The sequence below is a fragment of the Leptinotarsa decemlineata genome, unplaced genomic scaffold (assembly GCF_025532065.1).
Source record: "Leptinotarsa decemlineata unplaced genomic scaffold, Ldec_3_MD MMD2_tig00026282_RagTag_RagTag, whole genome shotgun sequence".
In the NCBI taxonomy this organism is placed as follows: Eukaryota; Metazoa; Arthropoda; class Insecta; order Coleoptera; family Chrysomelidae; genus Leptinotarsa; species Leptinotarsa decemlineata.
Window position 1 is genome coordinate 19344089 of NW_027412668.1, and position 18322 is coordinate 19362410.

An 18322-nucleotide genomic window follows, 5' to 3' on the forward strand; every position below is an offset into this window, starting at 1 on the left:
TATTTCATTACTAATTTGAATACCTCTCAAGATATTTTGGAAGATTTTGAATAAATTCACCAAATAATTTTTTATATAAAAAATGGTCAGGGTGTTTTTCCCAGAATAGATTTTTGAATATAACTTACTCAAGCAAAAAACATACAGATTGGGTCAGAAACGAAGTGAGACACATTGTATATACAAATTATTCAAATGGACAATGAGTTGCAGATTGAAGGAAAAAAAACAGTGAAGTGTATAATTATATAAGGATATAATCTATAGAGCGAAATTGGAATATGAATATCATAAATAAACAGGTGAACTTACATTAAATTAAAATTACAACTAGCATCACATGAAAGTTACAAGATAATCTAAGAAATGTCGTATACTTTTAAAATGAAAAAATATTTCCAATATAATAAAAACTATACTGTCAAGAGATAGAAGCTGGTGTAATCCAAGCATGTAGCATACTTTGAAATAAACTAGTCATTATGTTATCACTCTACCAAATAGTATTTTTTTGTAACTTTTGTTTATAAATTAGGGAAATGCTTTTTCCCTGTATAACGTAACTTTTAATGAAGTATCTTTTTCTCATTTCAGTTCTAAATTTCAGTTTTCATAACCACTAGAGCTGATACACAACAAACTAAATAATAGAATGAAAAAATGTATCTCATTTGAAATATTTCCAAAATTGGCAATCTTCACAAAGTCAGGTGATTTAATATTCAATTGAATAAATTCAAAAATATATTGAAAATAAATAAACTTGAATTTTGAAAATTTTTATTCAGGATGTTTCTGGTAATGTTTTTCAAAATCAGTATTGAATATGAAAGTAGCATATAACAATAGAAAGATGAATTTGTCAACCATATTCTGCAAAATATTCATCAGGTTTGTGGGAGTTCTGAAACCTTTCAATTTGAATGAAGTAAAAAGACAATTAACTGGATTCTAGTATTTTATTTCATTTCTGTCAATTATTAATGAGTTGATAATAAAAGTTTATATATTTAATATCACCTTATATTCAAAAATCATCGATTCCGTAAACCGATAACAGTTTAACCATTTTTTTTTGGAATTGTGGGAGTGTTCATCGTGAAATTTTCATATTTACGCTTGAATATTCAATGGAAAAAATTGATCTATTTTAAATAATTACTCAAAATTTGTGAAGTTTTCTTCCAGTTGTTGAAACTGATTTTTGCCAGTCTCTTTGAGGAGTGCAGCTTGTCTTTTCAACTTTCAGCAAATGCCAAAATTAACATAAATTGGTTATATCTCATAAATAATTACTTAGAATGTTAGCTCTTGACTTTTGAAATATTGTCTTATATTCCTATTAATAATTAATAAGAATATAAGAGAAAAGGGCCTTCAAACACATAAGAATATTGAAACGTCAAGAACACAAAAATGCTAACTGAAATATTTATATACCAGAGGCATAAGCAGACATTTATAGCTCACTTTCCTACAATGTGTATATGATTAGTAGCGACTAACCTATTTTTTCTGTAAAATTTGGAGTTTACCTGCCCTTCTTAACAAAGTTTGGGAGAAATCAAAATATAATGAGATAAGATCTACTGAACATAACCCAAATTTGATCTTCTATTCAAACTTATAACCAGGAAGTGAGATGATGAACAAAGTAAAATGCAATTATTTCAAAAAACTGTGATTGACTGAATCACAAAGTGGAAAATCATCAGGAAAGAGGTGGTACTTCATGTCCATTAAAGTTGAATTTACTAATTGTGCATGTGCTTTTTGGAATCCTCTAGACATAATAAATATAAATGACTTTCTCTCAACATTTATACTTATTCTTGGGTGTTATCTTCTCCCTCAATTATAATTTCTTCTGGATCTGGAGCTCTAGGCAAAAATTCTAAATCCGGGTATATTTGTCTGAATATTTCTTTGGCTTTATCAACAGACATGTCATAATCTAAATCAAGATCTGGTCCAGGACACAAAAACACATTTTCAGGTACTCCCACCCTCAAATTACAATTGCTTGTATCTGAGAGTGAAAAATACGAGGACCATAGGACAACTGGTTTCTGATCAACTTCTAGGCTTTCTTTTTGATTATGAAACACAAATAAATTTTCGATAACATGTTTGAAGTCTTCTTCTGGAGAAGTATTCTGTTTAGAAATCAAATGAACAACAAATAATTTTTTTGGGCAGGTACCCGTTAAGCTTCCCATTTCAATAAGAGTAACAGTGCTCTTATTTTTTTCAGGAGGGTAAAATAATAGTGTTAAATGCTCCTTTTCACTCTTCATAATTGATCTATCAGTTATAAAAACTCCCCTTGAAATATATTCTTTTTTTATGGAGTTGACAAATTTTTCAGGGGCCTTCTCTATACCCATCACCAGATAATCAGCCTCAATATGTTGTGTGCCAACTACTAGTGACTTGAATTTATCATCAGATGTTATGAAACCTGATAGAGGTTGACTTAGAGCAAACGTACCTCCAAATACTGCACTTAATCTACAGAAAGCTTGTGTTATTTCACCACTTCCATACATAGAAAACAAAAAGGGTGTTTTACCAAATCGTCCAATACTATTCAAAAATCTCTTTGCATTTTCAACTCCCTGATAACAAGGTGTCTCATCAGAACTCATTGAAATTGCATAGAGGACGTAATGAATCAAGTTTGGAGTCAAACCCTTATCACTCAAAAAATCTTTGAAAGTTTTATTTTCATACTGCTTCACTTCCTCTTCGGCTTCGTTCAGGGATGTCAGCAACTTCATTAGTATTCTTTTTTCAACAACGGTGACCTTGGTGTTGGAGAACACATCAGATCGGGAACATGGAACAGCTTCCAACTGACCATTGTACCAAATAAGGATTCTGCTGACACTTCTATATTCAGAATATCTAGCAACATTTGAGGATATAAGCAAATCTACAAATTTCCCTCGAGCATATTGTAGTTTTGGTGAAAGATCAAGATTGAACTTTCGGGCCTCTTTCAGTAGATTTTCCTGACACCAGTCCTCACTTGAATCAAGTTCTACATCAGAACCTTTTTCATTTTTATCTTCACTGGATATAGGTGTCAATTTATCTGGTATATGCCATTCTATTTTGAAATTTTCAATATTGAACATTTGGTTACCAAATGATAGCATGTCTTGATTTTGACTTGTTTCATCGGGATTTTTTTCTGCACCAGAAATGTTTCCAATTTTTGTGAAAGCATCCAAATTGAAAGAGGCCCATTGTCCCCCATAATAATCATTTTTGTCAATCTGTAGTACTTTCTTTCCTACCCGACTTGCAGCTGCAGACAAAATCGATTCAATAACGCCAGTTCCCACAATTATTATATCAAAATTTTTAGGAAATTCGTAATCCATCTTGGCACAACTTTTCTTGACAGTTTCTTATTTTACCTTTAGGGTTTTACACAATTTCAACATATTTTGTGAACATATGTTAATGACAACTTCTACGGAAACTTCTTTGAATACTTTTAACGGCAATATTGCAAAATAGATTACGTTGTAAAAGTAAAAAAGCAAGGCAAATAATGTATGTCTGCAAATCCCATTAAAAATTGATTAGGAAAATCGGAATTACAGACCGAATCGAATTCACATCACAGAACTCAATCAAGTTCTGCGATTAACATTTGGCGTATGACAGTCGATAAATGTGTCAATTGTACCAAACTTTGGCTGCTTTGGCGTAAAGTTATTCGAATTTTTTCGAAAATATTCTATGTATTTAGTGCGTTCATGTATATTAGTGCCTTCATGGGCATAAGAATTTGATCAATATTTGAGCAATGGTATTAATCGAAGTTATATGTCAATATTTAGCTTCACAAGAGGTAGTAAGAAGTAGTCAGAACATATGTACTCAGAAAACATAACATCAGTTGTCAACAATGCTAGGATGCTGTGATGTGATGTGATGTTTTCGGTAGCCTAGTGGTTCGACGTGGGTATTCTGTTCACTCAGTCAATCAGCCGATGTGTGAGTCGATGGTTCAAGCCCCAGGCTGAGCGCTTGATTTTCACTTGCTATCGTCCAACCCGTGTTAGCGATTACACGTTCAAAGGTAAGACCTCGTTAGTCCTTGGGTCGCACAAGTTTCGACTTCTGAGGGTTGTCGTTCGTACGGGTGCGATAGCTGGTTAACGGAAAAACATATCTTCAACATATTTTTTTAATTTGAAGAAATCGACTACAATAAAACAAAACATGAAAAGTGAGCACACACAATTATCAAAATTTCTTATTCATAAAAGGTCCCAAAATATCCAAGTGTAACCTGCTCCATGGTTGAGTAGGCCATGGCCACGGGTTCGAAACTCCTTTTTCAGGCGACTTTTCAATAAACAATTTTTGCAAGGTTCACAAGTCACTTCAATCCTGGAAAATAAAAATAGCAGCGCACAAGACTCTCCATTTCTTCTACATCCGAACTTTCCAGTATTTTTCTATATAATTCATTATGCATGGCGATTCTTTTATAACATATTCAAAAATCTGACTTGATAGTCAAACCATTCCGTATTTTACATGAATTGCGGAAATTTTCATCTTAGATAAACCTGAAAGCCAACCATATCTAACAAAATTTAGGTTTATGTTTTCTTGAGAAATTTCCTCTAAAGTTTGTGGTAAGCGTGACAACATATCGGCTGGATTATTTTTTGAGTTGACCACTTCAGTGTGTCAACTGGAAAGAATTATCGCCTATCTACGTAATCTACATGCAGAAAACTGCGGGATATTTCATTTGTAGGCTTGTTGTCCGTTACCGATGTGAAATGTCAGCTATATGAAAAGGTATGGAACTTAATTGATCCGAAAATTAACCGCTAGTCCTACTTTCTCTGACAAAATTCGTGAAGCATGAAATATTACTTTTTCTATACCTTCTGAAATTATATGTGCTAACCGCACCTATCCTGTATTCAGTCGGCGTCCGTAACCAATCGTAATCGTTGTAAACAAAATTCATGAATGCAAGTTACTGACTAATTGAACTCTTCACTAATTTACATTACGCAGTAACTTTTTGGGGTGAGCTTTTTCAGTTTGCCTTTTTTACGCTTCAGCAAATTCTCTATTGATTTAGCTTCGTTAATTTTTCAAATTGTGGATTATGAACTTTACTTCATGATTTATTTAATTTTTAAGATAATAATCACATTCAAGGACGAGCATTTCACAAAGTAGTAGCCTTACAAAAATAATTTGCAAGAAATTTATAATTTGCAAGAAATTTGAACATCTTTATTTCAATTTCAATCTGACTTTCGAAGAAATAGATTTTCTACGATTTACAAAATCAACTAATAACTGTTTTTAAAAAAACCTGTTTATAATCTGTTTTTCCGGTAATCAGCTGTCGCCCCCATACGAACAACTCTCAGAAGTTGAAAAACTTGTGCGAGCTGAGAACTAACGAAGTCTTACCTTTAACCGTGTGATGCCTAACTGATATTAAAAAATGGTGTCCAGAGTGGGTTTCAGTTCCATTTGAATTCAATAGAAATTATTGATGTTTCATGTTCTACACGAAAATATTTATCATATACATGTGAATGCATACCAAAATTCGATATCAATAATTTTTATTATGATTCGAAAGGTCGTAAGAACGATTACCACACCAACCAGATATTTTTCTCGTGAGAATGTATTTTGTTGAAGTTGGGATGATTCTGCAACGTTATATGGCTGATGGACTGTGAATATCCACGATGCTTCTTAGGTGGCTCAGGGAGATATTGACATTGCGTTCTCAGCACACGAGGTTAATGACCAAAGTGGACGATGTCATTACACAAAAAAATGATGGAAAAGAAGTATGAGTGTCAAAATATTTGACATTTCTCTCTAAGCATTCACGGCCTTTGCTTCCATATAGGCGCGTTAGGCACGTTTGTTCAGAATTAGACATTTTAAAAATGTTTCTTTATTATTTTATAAACGTGAGATTATTTTTTGGTATTGAAATATATGAGTGTGAAACATTCGTTCAATGGCCAATAAAACGTACTTACATTAGATATGCCCTGTTCGGAGAAAAATAAAGTTAACACTGGCAACGCCTACTTCGATTCTGTATTGTTTGGCGCTATTATGTTTTTTTGATTCGTAGAAATTGCACGTGTTTTAGTATTGACATTTTGCCTATTATATTATATCTTTGTTGTGTTACTTTAAGCACAGATTAAGAATCCTTTAAACTATTCTAAACGAGAAACATTAGTTTATTATTTCACCCAGTTAGTTTAGTTATGACTGACAATAACGAAAATCTTCCCAACTCCTCACAAGATCTTCCTGAATTGGGAAGACTTGTTTCTTGTATTTCTACTTTGGAAACAGTTGGTAAGCATTTCATATGTTTTTAATGTTGAAAGACGTCATTGAGAAAATTTGATGATTTTGGTTTGATATTGAAGAAAATTGAAGGTCAAGGAATTCAAATTGCTTCTTATATTTTGAACCTGGATATATCTACGGGGATGTGAGTGTTTTCCTATTATTACAAATATAAACACTCACAATATTGAATTTCATAATAGGCTCCCATGAATTTGATAAATACAATAAATTTAATAAATTCCTGTGGGAGTACCTAGTAACAATCATTTTGCATGCATTCATATTTTTCAAGTTATCTTGAAGATATTTTCCTGTTGAGTATCTAGTGATGAATCAGATATTGGTATTTAGATACGTACCTACAGTGTGTCAATTTGAAGACTTCCCACCCTCAATATCTCCCTTCCAGTACATAATATGAAAAAATGGTCAGACAGGTCAACTTTATTTGCAAGGGGGACACTCTGAATGAATATTTTCAACCCTCGGGGTTCAACCCCCTAGGAGGGGTGGATGTTACCCTCAGAATTTCAAATGGAAAGGGGGGTCAAGTGGCACATCATTTTGAAGGGCATTCAATTCTCTTGCCAATGATACCTTTTTCATTAGTTTTTGATGAGCAGTTTTTGAAAAATAACGTTCCAAACGAACGGTGATTAGAAGTGAATAAGAATAAATGATTAAAACTCGCCCGCACTAGATGTTTGGTATTCAGGTTGGTATTCAAAACAAATGATTGTAATGGACTATTGGAAAAGGTGAGCATCGTACTAGGTAGCATCGTTCCAACCCTTGAGTAATATTCGAATTCGTGGATGTGAGAGGAATGTAGAACTACTTAGTTAACGAAATACGCATCGAGTGCAAACAAAAAATACTAAATTGCAAAAAACAAATTTCAACCATCTTGTTACGCTTTATCTGATAATATGTTCAAAATGTTGTCCATTCTGCTCTAAACAGTAATACAGTCTGTTTTCGAACTCCTCTCGAACATTTTGGAAAACTTCACCACTAATTGACTGGCATGCTGCTGTAATTCGTCCTTTGAGGTCATCCATATCAGTGGGCTGTGTTTTATAAACGACAGATTTGAGATATCCCCAAAGAAAAAAATCTAATGGAGTCAAATCCGGTGATCTCGGTGGCCACTCAATTGATCCCCTTCTGCCAATCCATCTCTCCCGGAATCGCTCGTTCAACCATTGTCGGACGGGGCGAAAATAATGAGGTGGCGCACCGTCCTGTTGGAAATGTAACAAATCTTCCTGCAACAGTAAATTACCGTGTGCATCAATTTGAGTTTCGAGCTCGTGAGTTATAAGTGGATCGATAGGTGCTTGAAGCATATCTAGGTACAGATCACCATTCAAGTTTTCTTCAAAAAATAAAGGTCCGATAATGGCATTTCCAAGAATACCAGCCCAAACATTAACTTTTTGTGGGTGTTGTGTATGTCCTTCTCGAAAATTGTGAGGGTTTTCGTCACTCCAATAGCGACAATTTTGCCTATTAACATTGCCATTCAGGAAAAATGAACATTCATCACTGAAACAGATATTGAACAGAAGATTAGGTAAAGCATTGATTCGAAGAGTCATGATTTCACAGAATTCTATTCTTCTGTCATAATCATCCTCATGGAGCTCGTGGAGAATCTGCATTTTATATGGATGAAATTTGTGCATTTTCAGTGCTTTCCTTACAGTCTCGTGTGACATTCCCGTCTGTTCTGCTACTGATCGTAAGGAGCTAGTCCGCTCTGCAGCAAATGTTCCCAACACCTCAATTTGAGCATCCTCATTCAGTACTCTGGGGTTATTCCTTTTTTTATTCTTCACCGAACCAGTTTCGGAAAACTTTGTCACCAAATCAAGCACATACCGGTGACTTATATTAAGATTTGGATTTCTTTCATTAAAAAGAGATGCCGCCCTTCGTGCGCACTTGCCCACCTCTCCATAAATAAAAATTATTTCAATTCGGTCTTGGATAGTGTAAACCATTCTTACAATTTATACACTTTCTAAGGTATCGCTGATCAGCTCAACAAATGAAACTGAAATGATAGTACTACCAAATGGCTTGAATGCGATGAACACCTTTTTTGCTCAAAAAACGATACTTTTTATAGCAGAAGTAACAAAAAAGGGATAAGAGTTTTAAATCCGATAATAAACCCAAATGAAAGTCACCGAAATCAGATAACTAATTAATGTAAATTTTTTGAGGCTTGTCTAATTTTACCCCTGATGGAAAGTTGAAAAGCTGACCCGTCATCACAAGTTTTACTTATAAGAGAGTCAATAAATTGTATTTCTTTGCATACTAACTTGATAACCAGGCATTTTAGTATAGGCCAATTCTAATTACTTCTATTAGTTTAGAACTACATTTTCGGATACTGCTGATCGGAAAATAATAAATGAGGGCACCGTCGGCAAGCGAATTGAATGCCCTTCAAAATGATGTGCCACTTGACCCCCCTTTCCATTTGAAATTCTGAGGGTAACATCCACCCCTCCTAGGGGGTTGAACCCCGAGGGTTGAAAATATTCATTCAGAGTGTCCCCCTTGCAAATAAAGTTGACCTGTCTGACCATTTTTTCATATTATGTACTGGAAGGGAGATATTGAGGGTGGGAAGTTTTCAAATTGACACACTGTATATCTCAAGGAATGACATTTCTGCATTATTTACCTTTATTTCTTATAATTTAAAACTTGTTGCTGGTGCTCAATAATTGTTATTAGGTATGTCAGTCAACAGAACCTTGCTTTGTTTTTTATAATCTCTTCAGTTTGAAAATAACTCTGAACTCTGAAACATGATAATAAAAGAGAATAATGAAGAAAAGGGTATTGAAATATTCTATTTTTTTTACCACTTTAATTTGTAACTAACTAGTTACAAATAAAAGTGGTAAAAAACATAGAAAGTTTCAATTCTCTTTTCTTCATTATGATTTCCTACAATGTAGTAACGGCTACATCCATCAATTTATTAAAAGAGAAAAATAAATTGAAACTTGACATAAAAATCAACAATAATAATTTACGTAACAAGTCCAGAAAATACTGTTTCTTGGACAGGTAGACAAAATTCTAGTACGAGCCATAGGCGAGTTCTGGAAGTCTGCGAGTCCAAAAACCTTCCAGCCACCCTGTGTCTTCAAATTCATAATGTTTCTACCATTATCAGCAAGTAATGTCACTGAAGTTCGACTAATGCTATGGCCTGTGTAGTTTTTAGAATTTGATAAATTTGAAAATTCTGTCATTCTTAATAGAAGATTGCCAAAACTGTGGATAGCAACAGGCAGAGTCAAACATTATTCTTTTTTGAAATTCACAAATGATCTGGTATGTCGAGTATGGGATGACCTAAAGATAAATATTCCCTATACAACAAGCAGGTTTTCTTGCTCGAAAACAACAACAGTTCTCTTAATATGTGTTTTGGAATTTGGTAGTTTCACAAGCAACTTGTCTTCTTTGCCGTTTATTAGATCAATTAACACTTTTGTTAGTTCTTCTTGTCTACAATACCTACTGACTTTATAATTGTTGTTACCTGAAAAGAAAGCAAATTAGCTTGATACTTTTATATCCTATAATTGTAATAAGTATTTTGTTAAAGTTACCTTCAGCATTAGATATGTTTAATAGGTATTTGCTTCTCTAATGAATTTGTTGATCCGCTCTTTATTTAAGACTTCTGATTTCTTTACTCTATAACCAACATTCTTCTTTTGAAGAAATGCAATAACCTTTGGGAAAGTTGCTATTTTCTCATGTTTTTTCACTCAAATGGTACTTTTTAATTATGGTACATGCTCCACAAGGTAGAGGATTTGACAGTTTCAGATTTTTCCTCCAAATAAGCTAAAATTATATCCATCTATTTTGAGAAAAAATCATAAACGTTTTCATACCTGGACTTTGATTTTTCAGACAATAATTGTGTTATGGCAGCAGATGATGCATTAGAAATTTCAAATGCATATTTTCAAACTCACTATCGCTGCTGCTTTCTATAGTTTATTGCGATTATTGCAAACAAAATCATGCCAACTTTCAAAAATCAAAATGTCGAATAGCTGCCAGTTATTATTCTGTTGCTATTGTAATGTTCAACTGAATTTATCAAAACCATACCTTCTAAGATTTTCATATTTACAGAGACAACAACAAAAAATACTACTTTCTCCAAAAAAAAAGTGTCCGAAAAGTGGGTACCTCCTGGAGGTTTGGCAAACCTCCACTAAGCACCAGATGTAACAAGATTACAATCATCTCTAAAAACTATACACGTTTAATATATCTGAGGAATAGTAACCTATCAAAGCAGTATACCTGCATTTATTAAGGAAAACATACTGCCGTAATTTCTACGATATTTCAAACATCTTATAGTAAAACTAAACTTATAATTAAACTAATACACATGTACAAGGTATAATTTTAAACATAATGAAGATTTAAATTTTATCACTCCTAGATAGATATTTCATCTTTTTATTTGAGCCCTTCCTATTTTACTTACTATTCATTTTTTTTCAGTCATCAGGAAAGAACCATTCAAAGTTGGTAGATCATTACATTGTGATTTAATGATCGAAAAACAAAATGTTGAGGGGAATATTCTGAATAATATCAGCAAAGTGCATTTTGTCATCACTAAAAATCCAAACAGTTCTGTTTTATTTATAACGGACCTCAGTAAGAACGGAACATATATATGTGGTACACGTTTGAAGAAGTCTGAAAAGAAAGAATTGAAAGATGGAGATGCAATTGCTATTGGTCAAAAAAGTTATAACGGTATGTATCAATACAAAGAATAGAATAGAATAGGTTATTTTTTTAGAATAGAATAGTTTATTAACTACGTTACATTTTCATGTTTGTAGCAAGTCAGGTGTATAGGCATTATTAAATAAACATATAAAACAAAGAAGTAAATTGTAAAAATGTAAAAATATTAAGCAATGCAGTGGTTGCCTATGTACATATATGAACAAATAAATATTCACCTATGAAAATAGATGTATTTACAAACTCTGTCTGTTCTGTCTGTTTTTTCCGTTAACCAGCTGTCGCACAGTACAATCGATACCGGTGCGTATGTTTCATCTCGAGTAGACATAGCTGACGTGAACTTGCCTAAAATGATCGTAGTATCCCGAGACTGAATAGAAACATTTGTTGAGTAGCATTTCCTTGATGGCTCTTTTGAATTTGGTGATACTATAAGCTCTTTAAAGTTGATTAGCAGAGAGTTGAAAAGATTGTAATCAACAGAATTCATTTTTGATCTGGTCAAACGATAACGGCATGTTCTTACCTTGTCTGCATTTCTCGTGAAGTGTTGATGTATGTCAGACTGTTTCTCTAGCAACTGAGCATTTTTTCTGATTTCCAGTAGCGTCTGATAAATATATAATGTTGGTAACGGCATTATATGTAATTTTTTGAATAATGGTCTACGGTGCTCCCGGAAACCTGCACTTGCCAGTATTCTTACAGTTTTTTTCTGTAGTTCGAAAATTCTCATCGAACTAGGAGAGTTTCCATAAAGAACAACACCATAGCTGATGTGTGAGTGGAATAATACAAAATACGTCATTTTTAGAATCTCACCGCATGTGATGTTTTGCAGTTGTCGAAGGATATATATTGCACTAGATAGTTTATTTGCGAGAAGATCTGTATGTTGATGCCAAGAAAAAGTATAAAACAAAGTCGCTTTCCGCTGTCTGTCCCTATGTATGCTTAGATTTTGAAAACTATTCAACGGATTTTGATACGAGTTTTTCAAATAGAATGATTCAAGAGGAAGGTTTATATGTATATAACATGTATAAAATAATAGAGAAACACAAATATTTTTAGAGGTTTCTAATGTCATAAATAAACACATTTTTTTGCGCTTACATTGCAAACGCTGGCTGAACCATAGATGAGAAAATCTTAACAATAATAAGAACACATGATGAAAAAGGAGAATGGTTCAGATACGTTGACGATGGACTGTACATATCACAAAACAATGGAATAAGAATAGAACAAATAACAAAAGAAATTAACGAAATAAATCAAAAACTATGTTTCAGCATTGAGGAAGAACACAACTCAAAACTTAACTACCTGGAGATAACCATAGGATATAACCACAACAAAACACAATTTCAAATGGCAATATACAGGAAACCTACACAAACAAGCTCCACCATACCCGTGAGTTCAAACCATCCACCATCACACAAAATGGCTGCCTATAACGCATTCATATATAGAATGTTAAGGATACCACTCAGCAATGGAGCCCGAAACAAAATACGGAAAATCATATACCAAATAGCGAACGAAAACGGGTACACCCAAAAGACAATAGATAAACTAGAAAACAGAATCATACGAAAAATACAGAACAAGGATCAAGCTACCCCAACAGACAAAACAACACAACGATGGACAGCATTTACGTACTTAGGACACCAAACCAAGATACTAACAAACATCTTCAAACCACTGAACATCAACATCACATACAAGCCGAACACGAAGATAACACAAAAAATAAACAACTATGAAAAAGAAGAAGGCAAAGACCACAACGGGATATACAGTATACAATGCTCGGACTGCAACAAATTCTATATCGGCCAAACCAAGAAAAAACGGATCTAAAGGTACAATGAACACAAAAAGGCATACATAAATCCAACAGTATATAAATCAAACCTTGCAACACACGCCATACAAAATAAACATAATTTCCCCCCACCAGAGAACGTAAAACTAATAAAACAAATCAACAAGGGAAACCGCATGGACATTTGGGAAAACTTGAACATCCATAAATTAAACAGTCATAAATCACTTATCGAGGAACAAGTACAAATCAAAACACAACAAGATCTCACATTCAATATATTAAACAAAACCATACACATTCCTAGAGAAGATCTAACACGAAGAAGAGTACCTGATGCAGAACAAATACAGGCAAATTTACCTAAAGTACCTGAAATACCTGAGTTAAGACGCTCTGACCGTATAAAGAGACAGACAACAGGATGACCAGTTCAGTTTGAGGAGTGCCAGATGATGACAGTACTACCAACTGTCGAAAGCGCTCGCAGATAATTAATAGAAAATATTAAGCTTCAAATCCTTTTTAAAATAAAGGAAAATTAGTTGCATCAATCAAAGATATATATATATATATATATATATATATATATATATATATATATATATATATATATATATATATATATATATACTGGTACAGGTTGATTCCAATTTGAAATGGATAGAACATACTGATAATGTGAGCAATGAACAAAGTAAGTCAGACAGTTCAATAATCTGTTAACAAAAAATCTCAAATCTGCATTTTACAGAAAATCTATATTTTACAAAGGAATAATTGCATATTATTGAATTACCAAAAGACGTTAAACAATTTTCCAACACAGAAAAATTCGAAATAGCATTAAATAACTATTTGTTTTATTAATTTATATTTGTTTTTTTTTTTTGTTATTAATGAGACCAATTCTGAAATCGCTTCCTCTGAAGTTATATATTTATGTATGAATATTTCTTGTCCAAACCATCGTAGTTTTTTGAGAATAATTAAACGAATAAGAAAATAATCACCCTATCATTTGCTTCTTGTTCAACATAACTCGGAGAATGTACACCAGCATACGAGAAATAAATCAAACCTTGTTTCTACAGCTAATAGGCTGAAGATAACAGATTATATAGGAATTAGGCTATAAAATGCATTGCATGTTGAGTTTGCCTTGCCATTCAGAAAATTCGAAAGATAGTTATAATCCTCCTGAACATTTAGTAAGAGTGCCCCATTAGCTTAAATTCAAGGCGCGTTACCTCAAAATATGCTAAGCAAATATTTTAAAATGTTGAGCAAACATTCTAAAATAGGATAATTGAATATAGTTTCTTTCTTCTTTCCGAATCAATAGCATGAATTTTGATAAACCTTTTCAAGTGTAATTTTCCTGTTTTGTTGATGTGAAACATGTTTGACATGAACAAAATTATGGTAATTATATTTCAAGATTCAAGTATTGCATTTCAGTATTCACATTTCGATCAATCGAAGATCTTCCTGACACTGCAACTCCTTTGAAGTTGTCGGATTCTCTAACTCCCGAGGAGCCAACGAGAGTATTACCATGGGGCCGCCTTATTTCCTATATCATGTATCTGGATTCATTCGGTAAGAACAACAAGCATTTATATATACGTATTGATCTCGGAGACATGTTATAATTAATAAATGTATTTGTAATTATTGAATTTTCTGCCTCCAAATTGTTAGTATACAGAATAACATCTTTCAGTGCCCTGTAAATGAATGACTGATCATTTTATTGTACTAGTGGAAATTTTCACTATACTTTATTATTTTGCTCAAGTAATCGGGAAATAAGTTATCATGCATTTTATATGTATATATAAGTGTCATTAAATGGTACTTTGCCTTTATTCGCCGTATACCAGTAAGCGAAGGTTAAGGGGTAAGCTCGCTTAACGCTTCAGTTTTGTATGCACTGTGTCCACAAACGCCTTTAAGTTCGCTTAAATGTAATCAGCCAAATTCGGTGGCTTTATATGTAAAGCCAAGCTTATGTAGACATCAGAACCTCACTTTTTATTCTTTAGTTTTGAAAATAATCTATGTGTCGTTTTGCTGAAACGTTTCAGTAAACGGGCCTTGTGAAATTGAAATCAGGATGATGGATCTAGAAGATGAAATAATGCTGGAAGCCGATAATAGCATTTTACATATTATGGATTTTGGATATCCACGAAGAATTTTTAGGAGGCCCAACTATTTCGAGGTGATAGATGATATGGCCTTCTATAGAAGATTCGGACAGACCAAGCTGACAACACTATATGTGCTGGAGCTATCCACTAGGACTATACACATCCGTCTTTCAGTCCGAAGTGTATGCCATCTTGCAGTGTGCAAGGCTTATTAAATTGAGACCTCAAAGAAATGAGCGGATCAATATTTTTACAGACAGCAAGAGCGCACTAGGGGCTCTGACAAACCCGAAGGTGACATCAAAACTGGTCTGGGAATGTCATGAAGAACTGAATGAACTTGCAAACAGGAACAAATTAACTTTGTACTGGGTGCCAGGGTATTCAGGAATCACAGGTAATGATCAAGCTGATGAATGCGCTAGACACGTATTATCAACTTCATATATAGGTCCTGAACTAAAATCATTTGTACGAAACCAGATTAGGACATGGACCAATAAGAAGCCCACAGAGTACTGGACAAAAGTACCTGGCAACACACACAGTAGAACCTTCATTAGGGAACCGTCCGAGAAAATAACCGAAGAACTACTTCAATATAAAAGGTATCGGCTCAGAATAATTACAGGGTTACTAACCGGTCATTGTCCGCTTAGAGGACACCTGAATAAAATGGGGCTGTACAACAGAGACCTCAGCTGCAGATTATTATGCAACGAAGGGATAAAAACAGCTCTACACATCTTATGCGAATGTGGGGCACTGAATCACAGGAGGCAGGTAATATTTGGACGTACAAAATTACGCCCAGAAGAATATGACGAACATCCAACACGGAACCTGTACAAACTAGTACTGGAATGGGTGTTATGAGACAGCTGCTAGTGATTCCAATCTGGAAATGGTACGTCGTTTAACAGGAGACACTCTACACTAGGCTTGTACGAGTTGTACATTCACGCCATTGCATGTTTCAGATCTCATAAATATGGCTGTAGCGCAGGCAACTCAACTTCCATCTCAGAAAACATGCAAACTATAGTGATTCTTTTCTTCAATGGAATGAAATAACCATCGAAAAGAATTGGAATTTCTTTGGACCATTTCAAAAATCTTCTTTGATGTCTTTTTGTACCTCAGTATCCTATCCTGTTTTCAATTCCCATGTCTTCTGCAATAATATCTTGGGATAAAGAGAAACTGGGCATGAAAATCCAATGGGATCGAATATTCGGTGAACTATTGACAAAATAACCCATTTTGTTATCGTTTCAGTATGAATATCTCGAAACCATGCAATGTATCAGAGTTTCTATTCCAAGAAAGTCCCAAAACCGAAGAAAAACTGTTGTCATCAGCTGAAGAACCATCGAAGGTAGAATGCTCCCACCCTCTCAGATCAAACTTGGCATCGACAAAGAGCCTTGTGGAAACTTCAATGAAATTCTGGATTTCTTCTGTAGTGTCTAAGCTGACAAAGCAATTATCTACGTAAAAACCCTTTAGTAACTTAGTTATGATGTCACTATTTTCGGAATTTTCGAGGCAACTTTTCAAATGGTATTCTATTACAGCTCCTAACAGAAACGGGCTACAGGAAACCCCGAATACAACCGTTGTATGTCGATATGTTTTCAGCAATCCTGTATCATCTAGCCAAAGGAAACGCAAAAAATCTCTTTCTTTGGGATTCAAGCTTATTTGCAAGAAAGCTTTATTTATGTCAGCTATGAGTCCAAATCATGAAAAACGAAATCTCATCAACAAAAACGGTATAATAATAATAATAACAATATTTATTTCTTTGGTTGAAAAGTTAACAGAAATCAATGCACAATAAACAAAGAAAATGTCAATTATAAAAATAAATGTAAATAACTACATATAACCATTTTATAAGTCAGTCCAGAAATAATGTCCAGAAATATGTAAGTGTTATAAAAATAAATCAGCCGAAAAAGCATTAGGTCTACAAAAACCATCAACATCAACTGATAGAGGATCACAAAAAATAAGAGATAACAACCATGGAATCTCCAAACAAAAAACTGGAGTATTGGCAGATAATCCTAATCTCAACAAAAATCAGGAACCTTTAAAAGACAGGGTGGCCAACTTAATCAAAATGCCCGAAAATATCAAACAAAATCACACGGATATTGTTACACAACAAAAAAATCCTATTTCAGCGCCATCAGTAAGTCAAACTATCACTGATATAGAAAAACATCAAAGAGCTATAATGACAGACATCATAAACCTAGAATCTCAGACAATAGCGAGTGATACCCATGAGGAATGGACAGTGCAGAGGAGGAAGCGTAAAAAATCAACTAGGAAAAATGTAGGACAGTCCGAGGAACATAGTGGCAACTTCAAAGGTGCAAACCCAAAATGCTACATTTATTTATACAAAGTAGGAGGTGACGTAATAGAGGAAGATATATTATCTTTTCTCAGTTACAAAACCGATGATAATAAAAAAGAGTTTATCGTGAGGCTTTTACAACCAACCAATAGAAAATACAAATGCTTTCTAGTTGTAACAGATTTTAAATATAAAAACACGTTATATAACCCCAATTTCTGGCCGCGAGGCGTGCACTACCGAAGGTTTGATTTCAATAAATATTACGAGAAATATAACATTAGAGATGTAATAAACAGTGGTCTGGGCAACCCTGAATCAAATAATGAAAATGTCAACAATGTTGAAGAGGCAAGACCATCTTTTTTAGATTATCGAATAACAGAAGTCATCCAGACCTAGACCAGATTATTAATAATCACAAACATATCCTGATTTTTTATCAAAATGTAAGAGGATTGAGAACTAAAACTAAGGAATTTTATGAGAATTCCTTGGCAAATAACTTCGATGTCATTTGTTTATCAGAGACGTGGCTCAATGACTCTGTTTATGACTTTGAGATGTGTGACGAACGATATATTATATTCAGGAATGATAGAAATTATGAAGAGGCTGGAGTAAAACGAGGAGGCGGCGTAATGTGCTGCGTAAAAAAGAAATATAAACCAACATTGACTCTGAAAAGTGATAATGTAGACTTTCAGTCTATTTGTACAAAGTTGAATATAAATGGAACATTTCTGGTGATATGTT

The 18322-nt window shown here is 33.8% G+C and overlaps 2 protein-coding genes across 2 annotated transcripts in view; one reads left to right on the plus strand and one right to left on the minus strand.

Moving 5' to 3' along the window:
* Nucleotides 1–239: 239 nt before the first annotated feature.
* Nucleotides 240–3642, minus strand: Rep (Rab escort protein). The gene has a single exon (XM_023169027.2). It carries the CDS (start codon nt 3387–3389, stop codon nt 1827–1829), a length of 1563 nt encoding a protein of 520 aa, XP_023024795.2. The 5' UTR covers nt 3390–3642; the 3' UTR covers nt 240–1826.
* Nucleotides 3643–6121: 2479 nt separating this feature from the next.
* LOC111515892 (ovarian-specific serine/threonine-protein kinase Lok) overlaps nt 6122–18322 on the plus strand; it is a 34891-nt gene continuing 22690 nt past the window's right edge. The window contains exons 1-3 of the mRNA XM_074179980.1: nt 6122–6384; nt 10945–11205; nt 14501–14641. Of these exons, the coding sequence (XP_074036081.1) occupies nt 6291–6384; nt 10945–11205; nt 14501–14641 (496 nt within the window). The 5' untranslated portion in view covers nt 6122–6290. The remainder of the gene's footprint in view (nt 6385–10944; nt 11206–14500; nt 14642–18322) is intronic.